The sequence below is a fragment of the Aspergillus lucknowensis genome (assembly GCF_044049455.1).
Source record: "Aspergillus lucknowensis strain CBS 449.75 chromosome Unknown BJX67scaffold_6, whole genome shotgun sequence".
In the NCBI taxonomy this organism is placed as follows: domain Eukaryota; kingdom Fungi; phylum Ascomycota; class Eurotiomycetes; order Eurotiales; family Aspergillaceae; genus Aspergillus; species Aspergillus lucknowensis.
In genome coordinates this window covers 743,670-757,162 of record NW_027263550.1, presented here as the reverse complement: position 1 = coordinate 757,162, position 13,493 = coordinate 743,670, and the positions used below count along the sequence as shown (strand labels likewise).

The 13,493-nt window shown below is 49.9% G+C and overlaps 4 protein-coding genes across 4 annotated transcripts; 1 reads left to right on the top strand and 3 right to left on the bottom strand.

Annotated features, from left to right (window-relative positions):
• Positions 1-61: 61 nt before the first annotated feature.
• BJX67DRAFT_378467 (putative integral membrane protein) lies at positions 62-899 on the bottom strand (the record flags this gene model as incomplete). The annotated part of the gene is made up of 3 exons (XM_071032347.1): positions 62-444; positions 504-571; positions 622-899. 3 exons carry the CDS (start codon positions 897-899, stop codon positions 62-64), a joined length of 729 nt encoding a protein of 242 aa, XP_070889491.1.
• A 3,563-nt stretch (positions 900-4,462) lies between these two features.
• BJX67DRAFT_287157 (putative chromatin remodeling complex subunit (Rsc9)) lies at positions 4,463-7,176 on the bottom strand. The gene is made up of 3 exons (XM_071026743.1): positions 7,035-7,176; positions 6,652-6,966; positions 4,463-6,578 (listed from the first exon to the last, which is right to left on the bottom strand). Exons 1-3 carry the CDS (start codon positions 7,066-7,068, stop codon positions 4,723-4,725), a joined length of 2,205 nt encoding a protein of 734 aa, XP_070889490.1. The 5' UTR covers positions 7,069-7,176; the 3' UTR covers positions 4,463-4,722.
• A 636-nt stretch (positions 7,177-7,812) lies between these two features.
• BJX67DRAFT_345943 (uncharacterized protein) lies at positions 7,813-9,858 on the top strand. Its single transcript, XM_071028387.1, has 5 exons — positions 7,813-8,282; positions 8,342-8,482; positions 8,540-8,810; positions 8,862-9,182; positions 9,246-9,858. Exons 1-5 carry the CDS (start codon positions 8,061-8,063, stop codon positions 9,563-9,565), a joined length of 1,275 nt encoding a protein of 424 aa, XP_070889489.1. The 5' UTR covers positions 7,813-8,060; the 3' UTR covers positions 9,566-9,858.
• BJX67DRAFT_286868 (putative C6 finger domain protein) lies at positions 9,800-13,114 on the bottom strand. Its single transcript, XM_071026738.1, has 6 exons — positions 12,419-13,114; positions 12,229-12,341; positions 11,930-12,174; positions 11,692-11,878; positions 11,046-11,635; positions 9,800-10,986 (listed from the first exon to the last, which is right to left on the bottom strand). The coding sequence occupies exons 1-6, from the start codon at positions 12,827-12,829 to the stop codon at positions 10,109-10,111; spliced, it is 2,424 nt and encodes an 807-aa protein (XP_070889488.1). The 5' UTR covers positions 12,830-13,114; the 3' UTR covers positions 9,800-10,108.
• Between the last annotated feature and the right edge of the window lie 379 nt (positions 13,115-13,493).

Below are 13,493 nucleotides of genomic sequence, written 5' to 3'. Positions count from 1 at the left end.
TATTAAATACCGAAATAGCGTGAAGAGAGCTCTCTTTTCTTTCGTTCAGAGATAACACATATCAGTCTTTAATTAAACCTCTCAAACTAGAATACTCATCTTGAGGATTCACCACAGATTCCTGTGAGACTACAGTTGTGACCGTGATCTCCTTTGGAGTGGAGGTAGTTGGATCCTTCCGGTCAGACTTGCGACCGAAGGTACTCATCTGATAGTCAGGTGGCCCGGATTTCCCTGCGCCAACGGACGCCCGGAAGCTGGTGAGGTTCGTGCTCCGGCTCCGAACCCCTTTGTTATATGGGGTTGAGGTGTTCTTGCTTCTGCGAGTGGAAAACAATCGGGGAATGAGTTTAGATATAAGAGCGCGAGTTGCGGGAAGACAGGCGCAAATGATGGCGACATTGCATTCGACTGCAGACCAGGTGGCCGCCCCAACATTGTCATCTGGATTGCATCAGCTCTGGCCTTGTCTTTTCCTAGCTTGTATAAGAGTCGATACTCACATGTGGGGTCTTTAGACTCGGAAATAACCAAGAGACTTTGCATACGGAGAATGCTCGTGACAAAAACGCTGTAGCCTGGTCAGTGGACATGGATACAAGGAATGGAACAGAAACGTACAATGCACCAAGAGCGAAGACAGCCATGAGGGCGATCTTCTGCCGAGAAGGTAGCTGGAGCTTCTTCAGCGCCGGCATTGGGAAGATTAGAAGGACAATATCGGTAAATATATGGATAGCGGAATTAGAGAACCAGAGGGCTTTCTTATCCAAACAGTAGCCGTCTAGGCTTTCATTCCAGAACTTGGCGACAGGTACGCAATTAAGCCATGCGCTGACGAATGTCCAAGTCCCCCAAACACCGAGAAACCCAAGTAAACAGTAGCAGGCGACGCGCATGTGGGGGGTGGAAAAAACTCGTCTGTACTGCAAGAGAATGGATGCCTTCGTTGTAATAAGGCTTGCTTGGTAGATGGGCACTGAAGCCCAAAAACACTGTGGAAGAGCCTACTGTTAGCAGGAAACACACGCTGAAGACCGTCCAATGATCTCGCAAAGACACCTACAATCATTTGCTTTGTCAGGGTAGGCTTAGGTATTTCGACAAAATGTTCGCCCATGAGATACGCAGCTTCTGGTGGCGGCAGAGTGAGAGTTAATTATGACTTTGAACGCGGTCACTCAGATCCTGGAGAGGTAACGAACCGCCAACGAAGAGGCCAAAAAATGCCCAGCTGAAGGACTTTATATATGTTTAGTTGAGGTGATCAATTAATCTGAGGGAAGTTGAAGACGTACAAGGGATACTAAGATTGTCCAGTCATCCGCACCCATCTGTTTCACCATAAAGGCTCTTGTATAAATGCGAAGCGCTGTGACCAAAGTGGCCAGGCAGGTGAAGACTGCACTGACTGTCAAAGCTTGTCGACCACGAGGTACTCCGATAGCCATCCTGGTATTTTCCCTCTATTGCACCTGCTGGGAAACAAGTTCGGGATCGAACCGGGGAGGATATTGCAGGGAAAACGCTTCGTAGAACTTGTGGCGTCCAGGAGCAAGCGTTCGAGCAGAGAATTCGATGTGTTCAGTCAACCTCAGTTAAGTGGCTTTCATGATTTGCGGGGTTCGACCGCAATGTGTTGCAAGTGACATCTAATCGACTCAGAGGCCGTCGAGAAGAGAGGGAAGAGACGGAGATATTCAATAGTGACGGAGGCATTCAGCGATAGTTAAAAAGAAAATTCAGCCACTTGGCCATTGGCGAATAGATCGCCCAACCAGGACCAACCTCGAGTTTCAGTGACAAACATCATCTGTCTTCATGGTATCACTGGCCCCGCGGCCGAAAGAGATCCCAAGCCACTGGACCATTCTTGATGCTGCCAGTTGAGCCCAGAATGACGACGTGAATTCCATCAAAATGGACTCATCGGATGCAGTTTTTCGTCCTTGGAGAAGTTCGAGAAGTGAGATTCGAGCTTCCAGATTTGGACTGAAAGTTTGGCACGAGTTCTTGCTGTTCTTGTGTCCTTCCAGCCGCAAACCAGGTACACCATCCTTTAGTCTCAAGCCAAACCCACTTTTCCCCACTGCTGTGATGGAATAGAAAGCGGGGTTGTGCATTATTGAGCGACGGACGAATGATCATAGCCGAGCTTAATGATGATCGCCATGCCCATTAGCGAAACGAGGGTGGTGAGTTTCTCCGGAATCATCGATTTCTCTTTTACCCGGCGTCACGGTCACCTTGCCCCTCGTGAAAGGGCGGAGAACGATGCGCTAACCATCAATTCGAGCGGACCCTCCAGGACCGTTTTCCTTTCGGCTTTGGAGTGTCAAAGCGTGTTCCAAGTGTTCTGGTTCGCCGTTCTCGTCCCCTGTTGGCTTTGCTTTCAAATTCGAACACCAAGACGGAAGTGCGAGACTCTTCACACTGGATTCCAATGGCTGTTGAAATGTCGGTGGGAAACACCGGGATCGATCATCACCCGTCTCCCAGCCCAAGTTCAAGCCAGCCATTTACAGGAGGCAAAAGGCGAGAGGCGAGAGGCGGTATGAAAATGCCGAGGGAGTCAGAGACATATCCAAACATCCTCCGCTTCAAGTCCAGCATGCAGTTCTGTCACGTTTGATGTGGGGATGAAGTGACTTGAATGGAATGGGTCCAACACTAAATCCGCTCAACCACGGTACGGCCGAAGCATGACAAGGCATGACAGTTGGCCATCACGGTCTGGTCCATTCTCAACATTTGAACTTCAAAAGGAACACTGGCAATTCGCCAGGGTGTAATTCAGGTCCTCCTCGACTTGGAAGCTTCAGAAGATGAAATTTCCATTTCCATGGCATGGAGAAGGTTTCTGATGGTGAAACTGTCAGGGCTGACCCTTGTTGAGGCTCGGCAATTGTTCGGCTGAGCTTCCTCACCCCTCCTCCGGAGTCTTGTAAGCACCCGAGTTAGCGCCGCCCAAATAGAACAAGAGGCACCCACCCAAAGACCTGGGATTGGGCTTAGCTGTGCGAACGTGTTGATGTCCTGCATGACTAGCCGCGTCGATCTTGATCCGAATTCACGTGTGGAAATTGTCCTTCGAAGTGGGCGGCGGAAGAACCCCTGGTGATTTCGACACCGATTGTTCTTCACCGACTGTCATTTCCGTACAAAAAGCACCGGCCATTGGCTGGAGAATGTTTGGTACGGTGAAGGATGTGAAATAGCAGCAATTTTGCGGGCGTTGTGGTGACAGGATTTCGACTGAAGTGAGTTGTTGCAGAGGAGGAGCTTGGGGAGAGATGTGGAGGGCAAAGAAGAGGAAGTGGGAGGAGTGAGCCCAGAATCCGAAGACATCTTTACCTCGATCCCTCGTCGAGCCCACTCGAGGTCTCACTGAATTCATCCACTTCATCAGCAATCAGTTATTGGCACTGCTTCAGCAGCACTTGAGAACATCACCATTGTCAACCCACCCACATCCCCTGATAGACCGCGTCCCAAACGACTTGACAAGGTTTTTCGAGTTGGAGAACCCGTGGTGCCCGTGAGCTCGGACCCCGCTCTCTCGATGGAGTATTATTCCTCTCCCCATCAGCCACTGACCTTGATCATCGATGTTCTGCTACTGCGGTATAACGAGAAAACCAGGATGCAATCGACAAGTCGACTCGCAAGCCCGCACTGAACGTCCACTGGCCCATACAAACAAAAGAGTAACATAAAGGGCATTTAGTCTCCTCCAAGTCAATCACAATGAGGTCGCGCCCCACGAAGCTGAGACAAGTGCTCGATAGTCTCTTGTCCATCTCACTTGGCTCCTCGAGATAGTTCACCTTGCCCACATACGCTCGCGGAGATCACGGAGATCGAGGTCGAAATCGTACGGACCTTGTTTGCATAATTCAGAGCAAAGTCCCGAGAGAAATCGATCATCGCAGGGTTTACCACGCAGCTTGATTCTTGCCGAAGTTCTGGAACTCCGAACAACGACCGTCCGAACCCAAATTGTCCATTGCATTCCACTTCGTATTCCCGAGTCCCGGCCTCAATGGGTCGCCTCGGAGACTTCAAAGCACCGTAATCAATCATAGTATGAATGGATAATGAAAAAAGAGCCATGTGACATGATTCAAAATTGACATGATTCATAATCTCACGGACCGGAGATTTTAAACCGATCTCATGATTCGGGTTTCCCAAACAGTGCATCTTTGGTCGGCTTGGGTCGTAGACGACGTGAGGAACGCCGTGTTCTTACGAGATCGCGGTCTCTTGGGTGACAGGCACACTGGACATAATGACTCCGAAGGAGTGAATGATACGGTTTGCCTGTCCTTGATAGCAAGATAATCCCATGCGTCGGAGATCTACAAAGATCCAGCTTTACAAGTCCTGGTTTGCCACCTGAGTATACAGATTAGAGCTCAGTCGCTGCGTCGAGATGCCATTTATGGTACATTCATCAAGAACGCAGGAAGGCCGCGATATGAATTATAATATCGAGAAAACGCAAAGTATGATAAGAAGCCGAGCTCCATTCTACCCTGTGTCCCAGACGCCACATCCTTGTAATAAACAGATCAAACCAAAATAAACCGAGTTCATCGAAGGTGTTTTAGAGAGAAAATATCAAAGTCCAGGGTATTTGTACAGAAGACAACAAGGGCAGGAAAGGGAACGCCGATACCGATTTCAAAGCCCAACACGGTTAAGGAGGTCGCATTCCCTTCAGTAGTATTCTTCCTTCTCTAATATCATGATTAGCTCGGTAAGTTCCTTGCGAAGTGACCTATTTCTGTCCCACACTTCGATAATCTTCGGCCGATGACTAAGGAAGGAAGCTTTCTTCCAGGAAAGTCCATGGAAATCTGGAGCGATACCATTAGGTAGATTTCTGGCGAGATTCCGCAGGACCAGAGCAGCTTTGTATGCAACTCCAACGGGCTCTCCCCGCTCAGTAACTGGTGTATCCATATAGAACCACTTGCGGACGATGCGCTCTTGAAGCACAGCACGCTTAGACGCGGGCGCTTGTGCATCCGTGGGCCGGTCCTCGGGAAGATGCGAAGAGACATGGCCTGCGACCATCGCAGTGTTTGCACTGGGGCCGGAAGACCGAAATTTAGTGCAGTTATCCCAAAGACATGTGTGGACAGCAGATTCCGCATCCTCTAGATTATACTTGCCAGCCGTCTCCGTTGCCGTGAGATTCATATGATCTGAGTAGACGTGATTACGAAGATCTGTGGGCGTAGCAAAAGCGAGTTGGCACGTCTTTGTAGGTTTCGCATTATCCTGCCATTTGCAATAAAGATACGGAAACCCCTGGAACGTGTGAGCGGATTCCAGAGGCCGGATCCCTTTGATGATGAACCTTGTCGAAGACCCTGGCCCGTTGATCACTTGGGCTTGAGCATTTGTAAATGTAGTGCTGACATTCTTGATAAATTCTGCGGCGGGCAGGACACCGCCACCGGGAACCCGAGGGTCAGCAAAGCGGCTTTGGTATGCTTGCCAGAGCGCAATTTGTGTAATCTCGCACTCCGCGTCTTCAACGAAACAGCAGCGCAACCAACGAGAGCTACGCTCTGGCTCAGATAACTCCATCAGGTCCTTCAGCAGTTCAGGAGGAACACGTGGGATTTCGGTTGGAGGAGGTGCTACCCTTTCCTCCTGCAAGACAGTTTCTTTCTTACTTGGCCGGCCCTCATGCGTTAACAGAGCGATCATGCGAGGAACGAAAATGGTCGGAAAATTGAAGACTTCCATCATATGCTCAATGTTCTCGCGGGAGAGGGAGTATTGATACCAAAAGTCAAGTGCCCCACTCAAAATGTCCTTGTCAAGGTCCATTAGAGTGAGGAGGTATAGCTGTTGTAGAGTCTCCTTCGGTATGCGTTCCATTGCCCGATTCGCTTCCGGTTCGTCTAATTCGGTCGAGAAGTGAGTGAGAGCCCAGAGCGCACGAACCACGTGGGCGCGATCCGGCGAGTCAAGGCAGCTAAGGAGTGAAAGCCACAGCGGGTCTTCAGGGTCAGTTTTCATGAACTTAGTCACTTCCTCCGCAATATCTAATGCATCATTTTTGAGTTCGTTCAATCGTGGCTGATCCGGGATGTTGATCATGATTACCAGGAAGTCTCTTAACAGACCACTAGCGTAGCGTGAGGCGTAGCGTGCGTTATCTTCCAGAAGCACCATGTTTCTGAGAATTAGAGTGGCTTCCTTAACGTTTCGAAGTCGATGGTTGAACTCGTATGTCTCCAGTGAATCACCAGGCAAGGTAACCGGGATCTTTTTGATCCTCTCTAGTATGTCGCGAGTGCCATGAAGAGCGTTCAGAACATTGACGCGATCCGTATTTTGTTGAAAATCGTAATGAAGCTCCCATTTAACCCCAGTGCAGAGAACCGAAACTTCGATAGCTTTTTCCATCAAGTTTTCGGCTAGTAACGGAAAGCCCTCGAACTTGAACTTATCTCCCCGTTGATTTGAAATCTGCACAAGATGATACAGAGAGAAATCTACTTCATCCGGAATCCCTGATTGTAGGCCGTAATGGGCACGCTTGTAGATATGATCTGCTGCATCGGGTATTAGCTATTGCCAAAGCAAGCTGGAGAGCGTTAAAGACACCAAGCTCATGAGTGCACATACATTTTGGAACTTCCACAAACTTAAGCGGGAAGTACGGGTCATAGAAATCTGCTTGTTTCACCGTTTTTCCCTTCTCGGATAGGATATTGAAGAGACTGGGTCGGTTTCCTGGTGTCCAGACCTCACGCGTGGACATAGGGACCTTGCCCTCCCAGGTCTGGGTCGAAAGGTGAGGGCTATCAGGATTTGAAGGCGACAATGAATGCGAAATGGTACCTGGTGGTTGTGGGGATTGATTCGCGTGGTGAGAGCGTCGTGCCGGTGCCGTATCGGGGATGAAGGGCTGATTGACTTTTGGAGCTTGCCGCAGGCCCTCTGTTAGAAGAGAAGGACGGATTAGTATAGGAGACAGAAAGACAGCAAGCATGAGAAGTATTATATACCTCGTAGGGATGTGCGGGGAGTTTGAATACTCATTTTGACCTCGACCTGAGTCCCTTGAAATTTCACAATTGTCACCTGTGTGAATTGAATCCAAAAAGGCCACCTCCACCCTGTCGCATGAGACCTGCGCACTCGAAGAAACTAGGGACAGCTTGTTGCACTGGCGGGAGTACTTGAGTGACTGAGCAGGGATTTCGGTCCTAGGGCTGGTTATCCGATGATCACCCTGGAATGGCACGCGTAGGCGTCGTCAGGGTGTTTTGACTGTCTGCCTTTCCTCCTGCTGCGGTCTTCTTATCCCGGAATCCAAGAAGCGTTTTCCGTGTCCAAGAGGGTTTTTGCGTCCGTCGAGGTTGATAGGGCCGCTCGCGGATAGTTGACAAGCTCGGCGCGGTCCCAAGCTTTGGCAAGTGCAGGACGAGATTGCGATTTGGGCGCGACAAGCCGCGAGAACGAAACACGGAGAAAATTGTGCTGTGTCGCAGGTGCCGATATTAAGTGTCGTTAGCGACAGGAGTGCTCTGAATGGGAGGCCAATTCCTGAGTTGGGGACAAACAGATTTGATCCCGCGATCGATCCGTCCTGGCGTTCTTCCAAAAGTCCGCACCGTCGTGAGTGGTAAGGCCGGCGGTCGGGGCCTCAGGCGCGTTAGTCGGATTATCCATATTTCCGGAGCTTTTGTCCAGCCTCCCTTGTTCGTCAGGCAGTAAGGCACCAACATTCCATAAATGGCATGAGGTACCAAATATCCTCGAGCAAATAATCCCAAACCTTGACAACTACAGGAGAAAATTACGTTGGATGGAGGCAGTACATATGGGAGCTACTCGCGGAGAGGTATTAGGATAGAGTGTGCATCAATTTGAATGCATGCAGGTCACCTGCCCAGAGGCTTTATTTGGACGAGCTTGACTCGGATTGTTTCGTCACCTCCCAGAGCCGGCATAACTCTGTCGGCCTTAGCCGCTGTTAATCTGGCTACCCTTGTTTCTGTACTTGATTTATTGACAATAGATTTATACTCATGTATTGCTCGACCTTCTCCCGCCCAGCTCAAGATCCCACAACGCTGGACCGTTTCCAGCTCGCTCAGTTCTCCTATACCATCACCTCAAACGGCCACCGAGGACCGTTCAATTGGAATCATGTCTACGGAAATGGTGATATTGTTGGAATACTTGAAAAATGTACCACGCCCTCGCCCGGAAAAGTCGTACTGAAAGTACTCCATGGTCATGATACACTCGTATGTGCAATCGCATCAACGCTCTCTCGAGAAGCGCAACTGCTCAACCCAGTCAATAGGAAGAAATCAATATAACAGAGCTTGCGAAGGAGCTCAAAAGTCAAATTCACTCCAAACAAGACGGTCCGAAGGTGCCCGCCGTCTCTGTTGTTGTGCGATCTCCTTGTCTTGCTATCAAATACCCACTGGTCAATTCCCGTGTGTGTGCTATTCACATATCCTCGAGGGGAAGGATATATACCCTAACATCGCCATAGCTTCGCCGGTTCCAAATCAAGTTCTCCCATGATCGAGATTATTACTCAGTGCTGAGTACTCTGAGCGAAGTCGGCTGTCCGTTCTCAGAACTTAACGCTACTTCTGAGCAGCGCATGCGCAGGCCAAATTCATCGCACCCTAACTTGGGGCGTATTGGCTCTGTCTCGACTGGCTTTCCAATAGCCTGTGAAACGTCCACCCCGAATATCAGCTTGTCTCGGTATTTTACATCGAATCCCCAAACTAGCGCTGTATCAGATACCCATTCAGGTACCCCAAATTCGGAATAAAGCCAAGGCAGCCGACTAACATATTATCTAGCCATAACTCATCCTTTACCATCCTCATCTTCAAACTCTACTACTCTCGCCGGCAGTAACCGTATAGTCAGAACCAGCACCCTAAACGCCAGCAGTACTCTTCCTTCTGGGGCAATTGCCATCTCAGAGATGAATACATCATTCACCAACATCCCAAGCAAAGAGCTATCCACTAAATCACGCACAGCCACGGGCTCTCATGATATTGAAGATCTGGATTTACCCCCTACAAGAGAGCTCCCCTTTCGGAAACCAGCTGCGAAAAGAGCTCGCAAATTACCGAAAACAGCAGACGCCACGCGATCCAAAACATCCACCACCGGTACGTAATATTTGTTGAATTTACCGCCTTCGGGTCTTAGTTCTAATCCGGGAAATGTCTAAGAGCTCAAGCAAGCACCAAAGACAGAGAATGGCCGAAGCAAAGCGCCGGAATCCCAATATCCAACTCAAACCTCTCGAGGCATCGATACAAATCACAGTCGCCCTACGACTACAGCTATCACAGACATAGAGACCACCACCATCGAGCCAAGTCCCCTCCCCTCCGCATCCATAGATCTTACTGGATACCTCTCCAACCCCACGAAGGAGCGAACAGCAAAGATTGAGGATTGGATCTGCACGCATCTTGAGGACGACAACTTTCTCCAGCTTTGTGCGGATGTGGAGGGCGTTTGGAGACGCTTTGCGCTGGGGAAGTAGACCGGTTGATGACTTGTGCAATCGCCCATATATAATCTTCGTATCTTCCGAGTTGACACTTTACGTGAGTTGATTTTTAGCTGAGTTACGATATCTGATTTCGGCCATGTCAAGGCTACGAAGCTGTTGACGGTATGATGAGACTAATTATGATGCGGACTAATTATGATGCGTTGTCGTCTGTCATTGTCGACACGAATTCGTTGCAGGGAAGAGGGTGAGGTTACTACATGAAGGGGTACGGTTAGTCGAGCGAGAAAAGAAATGGAGCAATTAAATTCCAGTTTGACAGAGCCGTTTCCAAGTCAACAGACAAATACGCAGTAGTACGTGAGGTACGTACAGCCAAAGTATTCCCGAATAGTGGGATAAGGTAGATTACAAAAAGGCTGTTCCAGACATAACTTGAAAAATGTAACACACTTTGCGGTGAAGGACAAGTGTTAGCAGTATGGGCAATTCCTTACGTCAGACGGCGAAAACTAGAATGCTCTAGGTATGCCGTTTCAGCCTCGCCAGCCGACAGCCAGATGAGTCGGGAGTCTAACGAGTCCGACGATAGATCAAGCCAGAGAAGACGTTGAGGTAGCCCTCTTTTGTAAGAAGGGTAAAATCAACCACTATGCGGCCCTGTGGCGGCTGAGTCGAAGGAATGTTAGGTGAGGTGACACCTATGTGATTGTTCTCGGCTGGTGGAATGGCTGAAGGTGGTGGAGGGGATGCATTCGCAGCCACGGACCCCTCAGCACCGACAGCGAGATCTGCGAGGTGCTGAAGAGAGCGCTGCTCGTTTGGCCCAACAACAGGGGTCGGGGAAGAGTTGACTTTCCCTATGTTGGCATCCTGGAGCTGAGATTCCTGCGATTTTGTCCGGCGCCACTCGAGGAAGAGGCGAATTTTCGCGTCCCAACTTTCGGTGTGGAAGATGTCGCCGAATTCCGAGGGCTCAGAGGCACGTTTTTCGCGATGGTTAAGGATATCTTCAACCTTCGCTAGTGCTTCCCAGCATTGGTTGGCGTACTCTGGGAGGACAGATGCCTCAAGAAGAGTCATCGTTGCCAAAGCCAAACTATGGAGATCGAACGGAGTCGATTGACGGGACTGCGTGCTGGCCTTGTAGAGCTCATTGATGACCTCTTCTGCGGTAAATATAATCTCGTACGGGCTATAGACAAAGATATGTCGCTTGATCAACAACCGTGTGGTCCAGTATAGCTGGTTCTGGAGGCTCTCGACCAAGCTATCGGATAAACCGTTTTCGGGGGTCCCTGGCGATTTTTGAAAATCGTCAATTCCGGAAAGGCGCTCAAGGGACGCTGATAAGTGAGCGCCAACGACGCGTCCAATCCCAGTGTTGGTCTGGCAGATATTGTGCTCGGCCACGGCTAGGGTCACAATTTCAGTCAAGAAGGTAGAATAGGCTTAAATAGGTTTTTAGCATCATAACGATAATATATAGGGCCAAGGAGGGTCAACGTACACGCAATTCCGGCTGCTACAGAACCAAGTATTCTTTCATCATCCCGACCGCCGATTTCAGGCGTTCCAAGCACACTTGGGTCAGCAACACTGACGGCGTACCAGCGCATCAATATGACTAGACACACCCAGCTGCGCCTGGCGAGGTTTGCCTCCGAGTCGACGTCAGAGTCTGACGATCGCTTGGGTTTCAATTGCCCAAGGGATTTTACCAAATCCGAACCGAGCTTCGTAGCGGATTGGATCAGAGTATGCTTCGGTATACCATCCTTTAGCACGAAATTATCAGGGCCGCGCGAATCGCAGTCGAGAATCATGAGAAGAATGCTCTGGAGCCATAACAGGTTTACCCCCGTTGATCGGACCATAGCTGGCTGGCGAGTGTAGTATAAGAGGAGATCTTGAGCATTATCGTATGATGTCACCCTCTCGAAAGCGCCGGCCACACGATCGATATTGACACATGTTAAGGTATACAGGCTGTATAGAAAGATTTCCTGCACTTCGCGAGTGCATTGGTGAAGAAGTCCTAGAAGGCGATCCTTTGAATTCGGTAGAATAGGAAGTATTGGATGAACATTCAGATAATAACTACGCGTTGTGAGAAAAAATCCGGACTTCAAAGACATTTTTAAAAGTAGACTTACGCATTAAGGGCGCCCTCGTCCACACTCAAAGGAGTCATGTCTTCACCCTGCTTTGGCATATCAGGCACTTCGAGCCCGGCAGGAAGCTCGCCCTCATTACCTGTCGCCCAAAACAGGTTCGCAGGCTTTGGCGCGGATCCGGCGACCACGGAAGGGTTGAATGGATCCGTAGAGTTTTCGCTCGCATCTGGCGATGTCAGTGAGATTGAACTTGTGAGACAAGCGATGAAATGCTGACCAAAGACGTTCTGTGACCGCGAATTGAACGGAGGCTGAGTGATAGAGGAGCTCGGTAGGCCATCGAATACAGAGTATGTCCTCTTGCGACCGATCCCACCGGCATCCACTGGTGAGGAGAAATCTTGGTAAGCTCTTGGAGACGGCGCATCGTTCATCGGCTGATACGGCATGTCTGGATGAACCATGGCAGGCTGCATTTGGCTTTCGAGTGTGTGCAAGCGCTCGGCAAGTTCTTTGATATACCTATCATTCTCCTGTAAGCTCAGAAATCGCCCATTATGGGTCCTCTTATCTTACCCTTTACTCGGACCACGCTTCATTGGAACACGACTGAATTGACAAACAACTCCAAGACGGCGACAATTCGAGCAAGTCTCGACGCCAGACTCGGAACTCGCATCGCAGCGGACCTATAAGGCAGCGTTGTTAGATGATACAACGCGTGTCGCGTCGAGGAGGAGAACCAGAAACCGTCGGGTGCAAATACCTTCTTGCGCCTGCATTCATCACAAGCTCTTGAGATCTTTGTCCTTTTCCTCCTAGCGCTCTGGTCTCCATAACTTAGGTCGTGGTTTGGGTCGACGCCCACTTGCTGACTCGCGGGGAATGGAAGCATGTGCTGTTGCTGGTGATGGTCCGGAGAGGATGGACGGGTCATCTCAGCGCCACCAGCATTGGAGGTTCCCAAAACCATCGACTGACCATGGTGAACTCCATTGCTCGATCCATCATTGATGCCGGGACCAGAAGTTTCGCGCGAAAGCTCGGCAGATAAAAGTTCGTCGGCCGTCAACTGGCGGTTTGTGTAGTACTGCATGGTGCCCTGGCCGATCTGCGCCGCGTTGGGGGAGGGATAGGAGGGCGCCGGAGGCATATCGGCGTGCTCGCGTGAATTCATTGCGTCCAAATGCGATAGAAACACGCGTAATTGAAGGAGGTTGATGGCGGAGCGAAGCTCCGGATGCTGGGTGGGAAACTGGGGGAGGTTGAAGGATGGAGAAGGACAGGAGGCCAGCAGGCAAAGGTTTTACAGGCTAAAAATTACTTGGGCGGGGAGGGAGCATTTTGAAGGGGCTAGCGCCAAATACCTCGGCGTGGGAAGTAGGACACAGCAAACATCGTCGCGCGACTTGATGCAGGATCTCGATAAGCCTCAATTCTGTCGATGATATAGTTTCAATGCTGGGATGATCGCGCCGACGGAGGGTCGGCTTTTTGTTTCTGCGTCCTGCGACGGATTAATACTATTTCCCTCCTACGGTCCAGGTCTCCTGGAGAACCTTGTCCTTGTCGGAACAGGGAAAAAAGGTAGTTATCTGGATCATAAATGGATATTTTGCGAGGAATTCTGATAATTCGACACGAAAATACCCCTTCTTGTTCCACTCTGACCTCATTAGTTGTGTATGTGAAGCAACTGACACAAATTACCTTCCTCGCAAGCACGCTTTATTGATCGCGGCCCGCGATGGGCCTTCACCAACGGGCCAACTACTTTCGAAACTGCGCTCTTTTACAAAGTGGATTCGATTATTTTGTCTATCGCCCGATATTTTCATCCT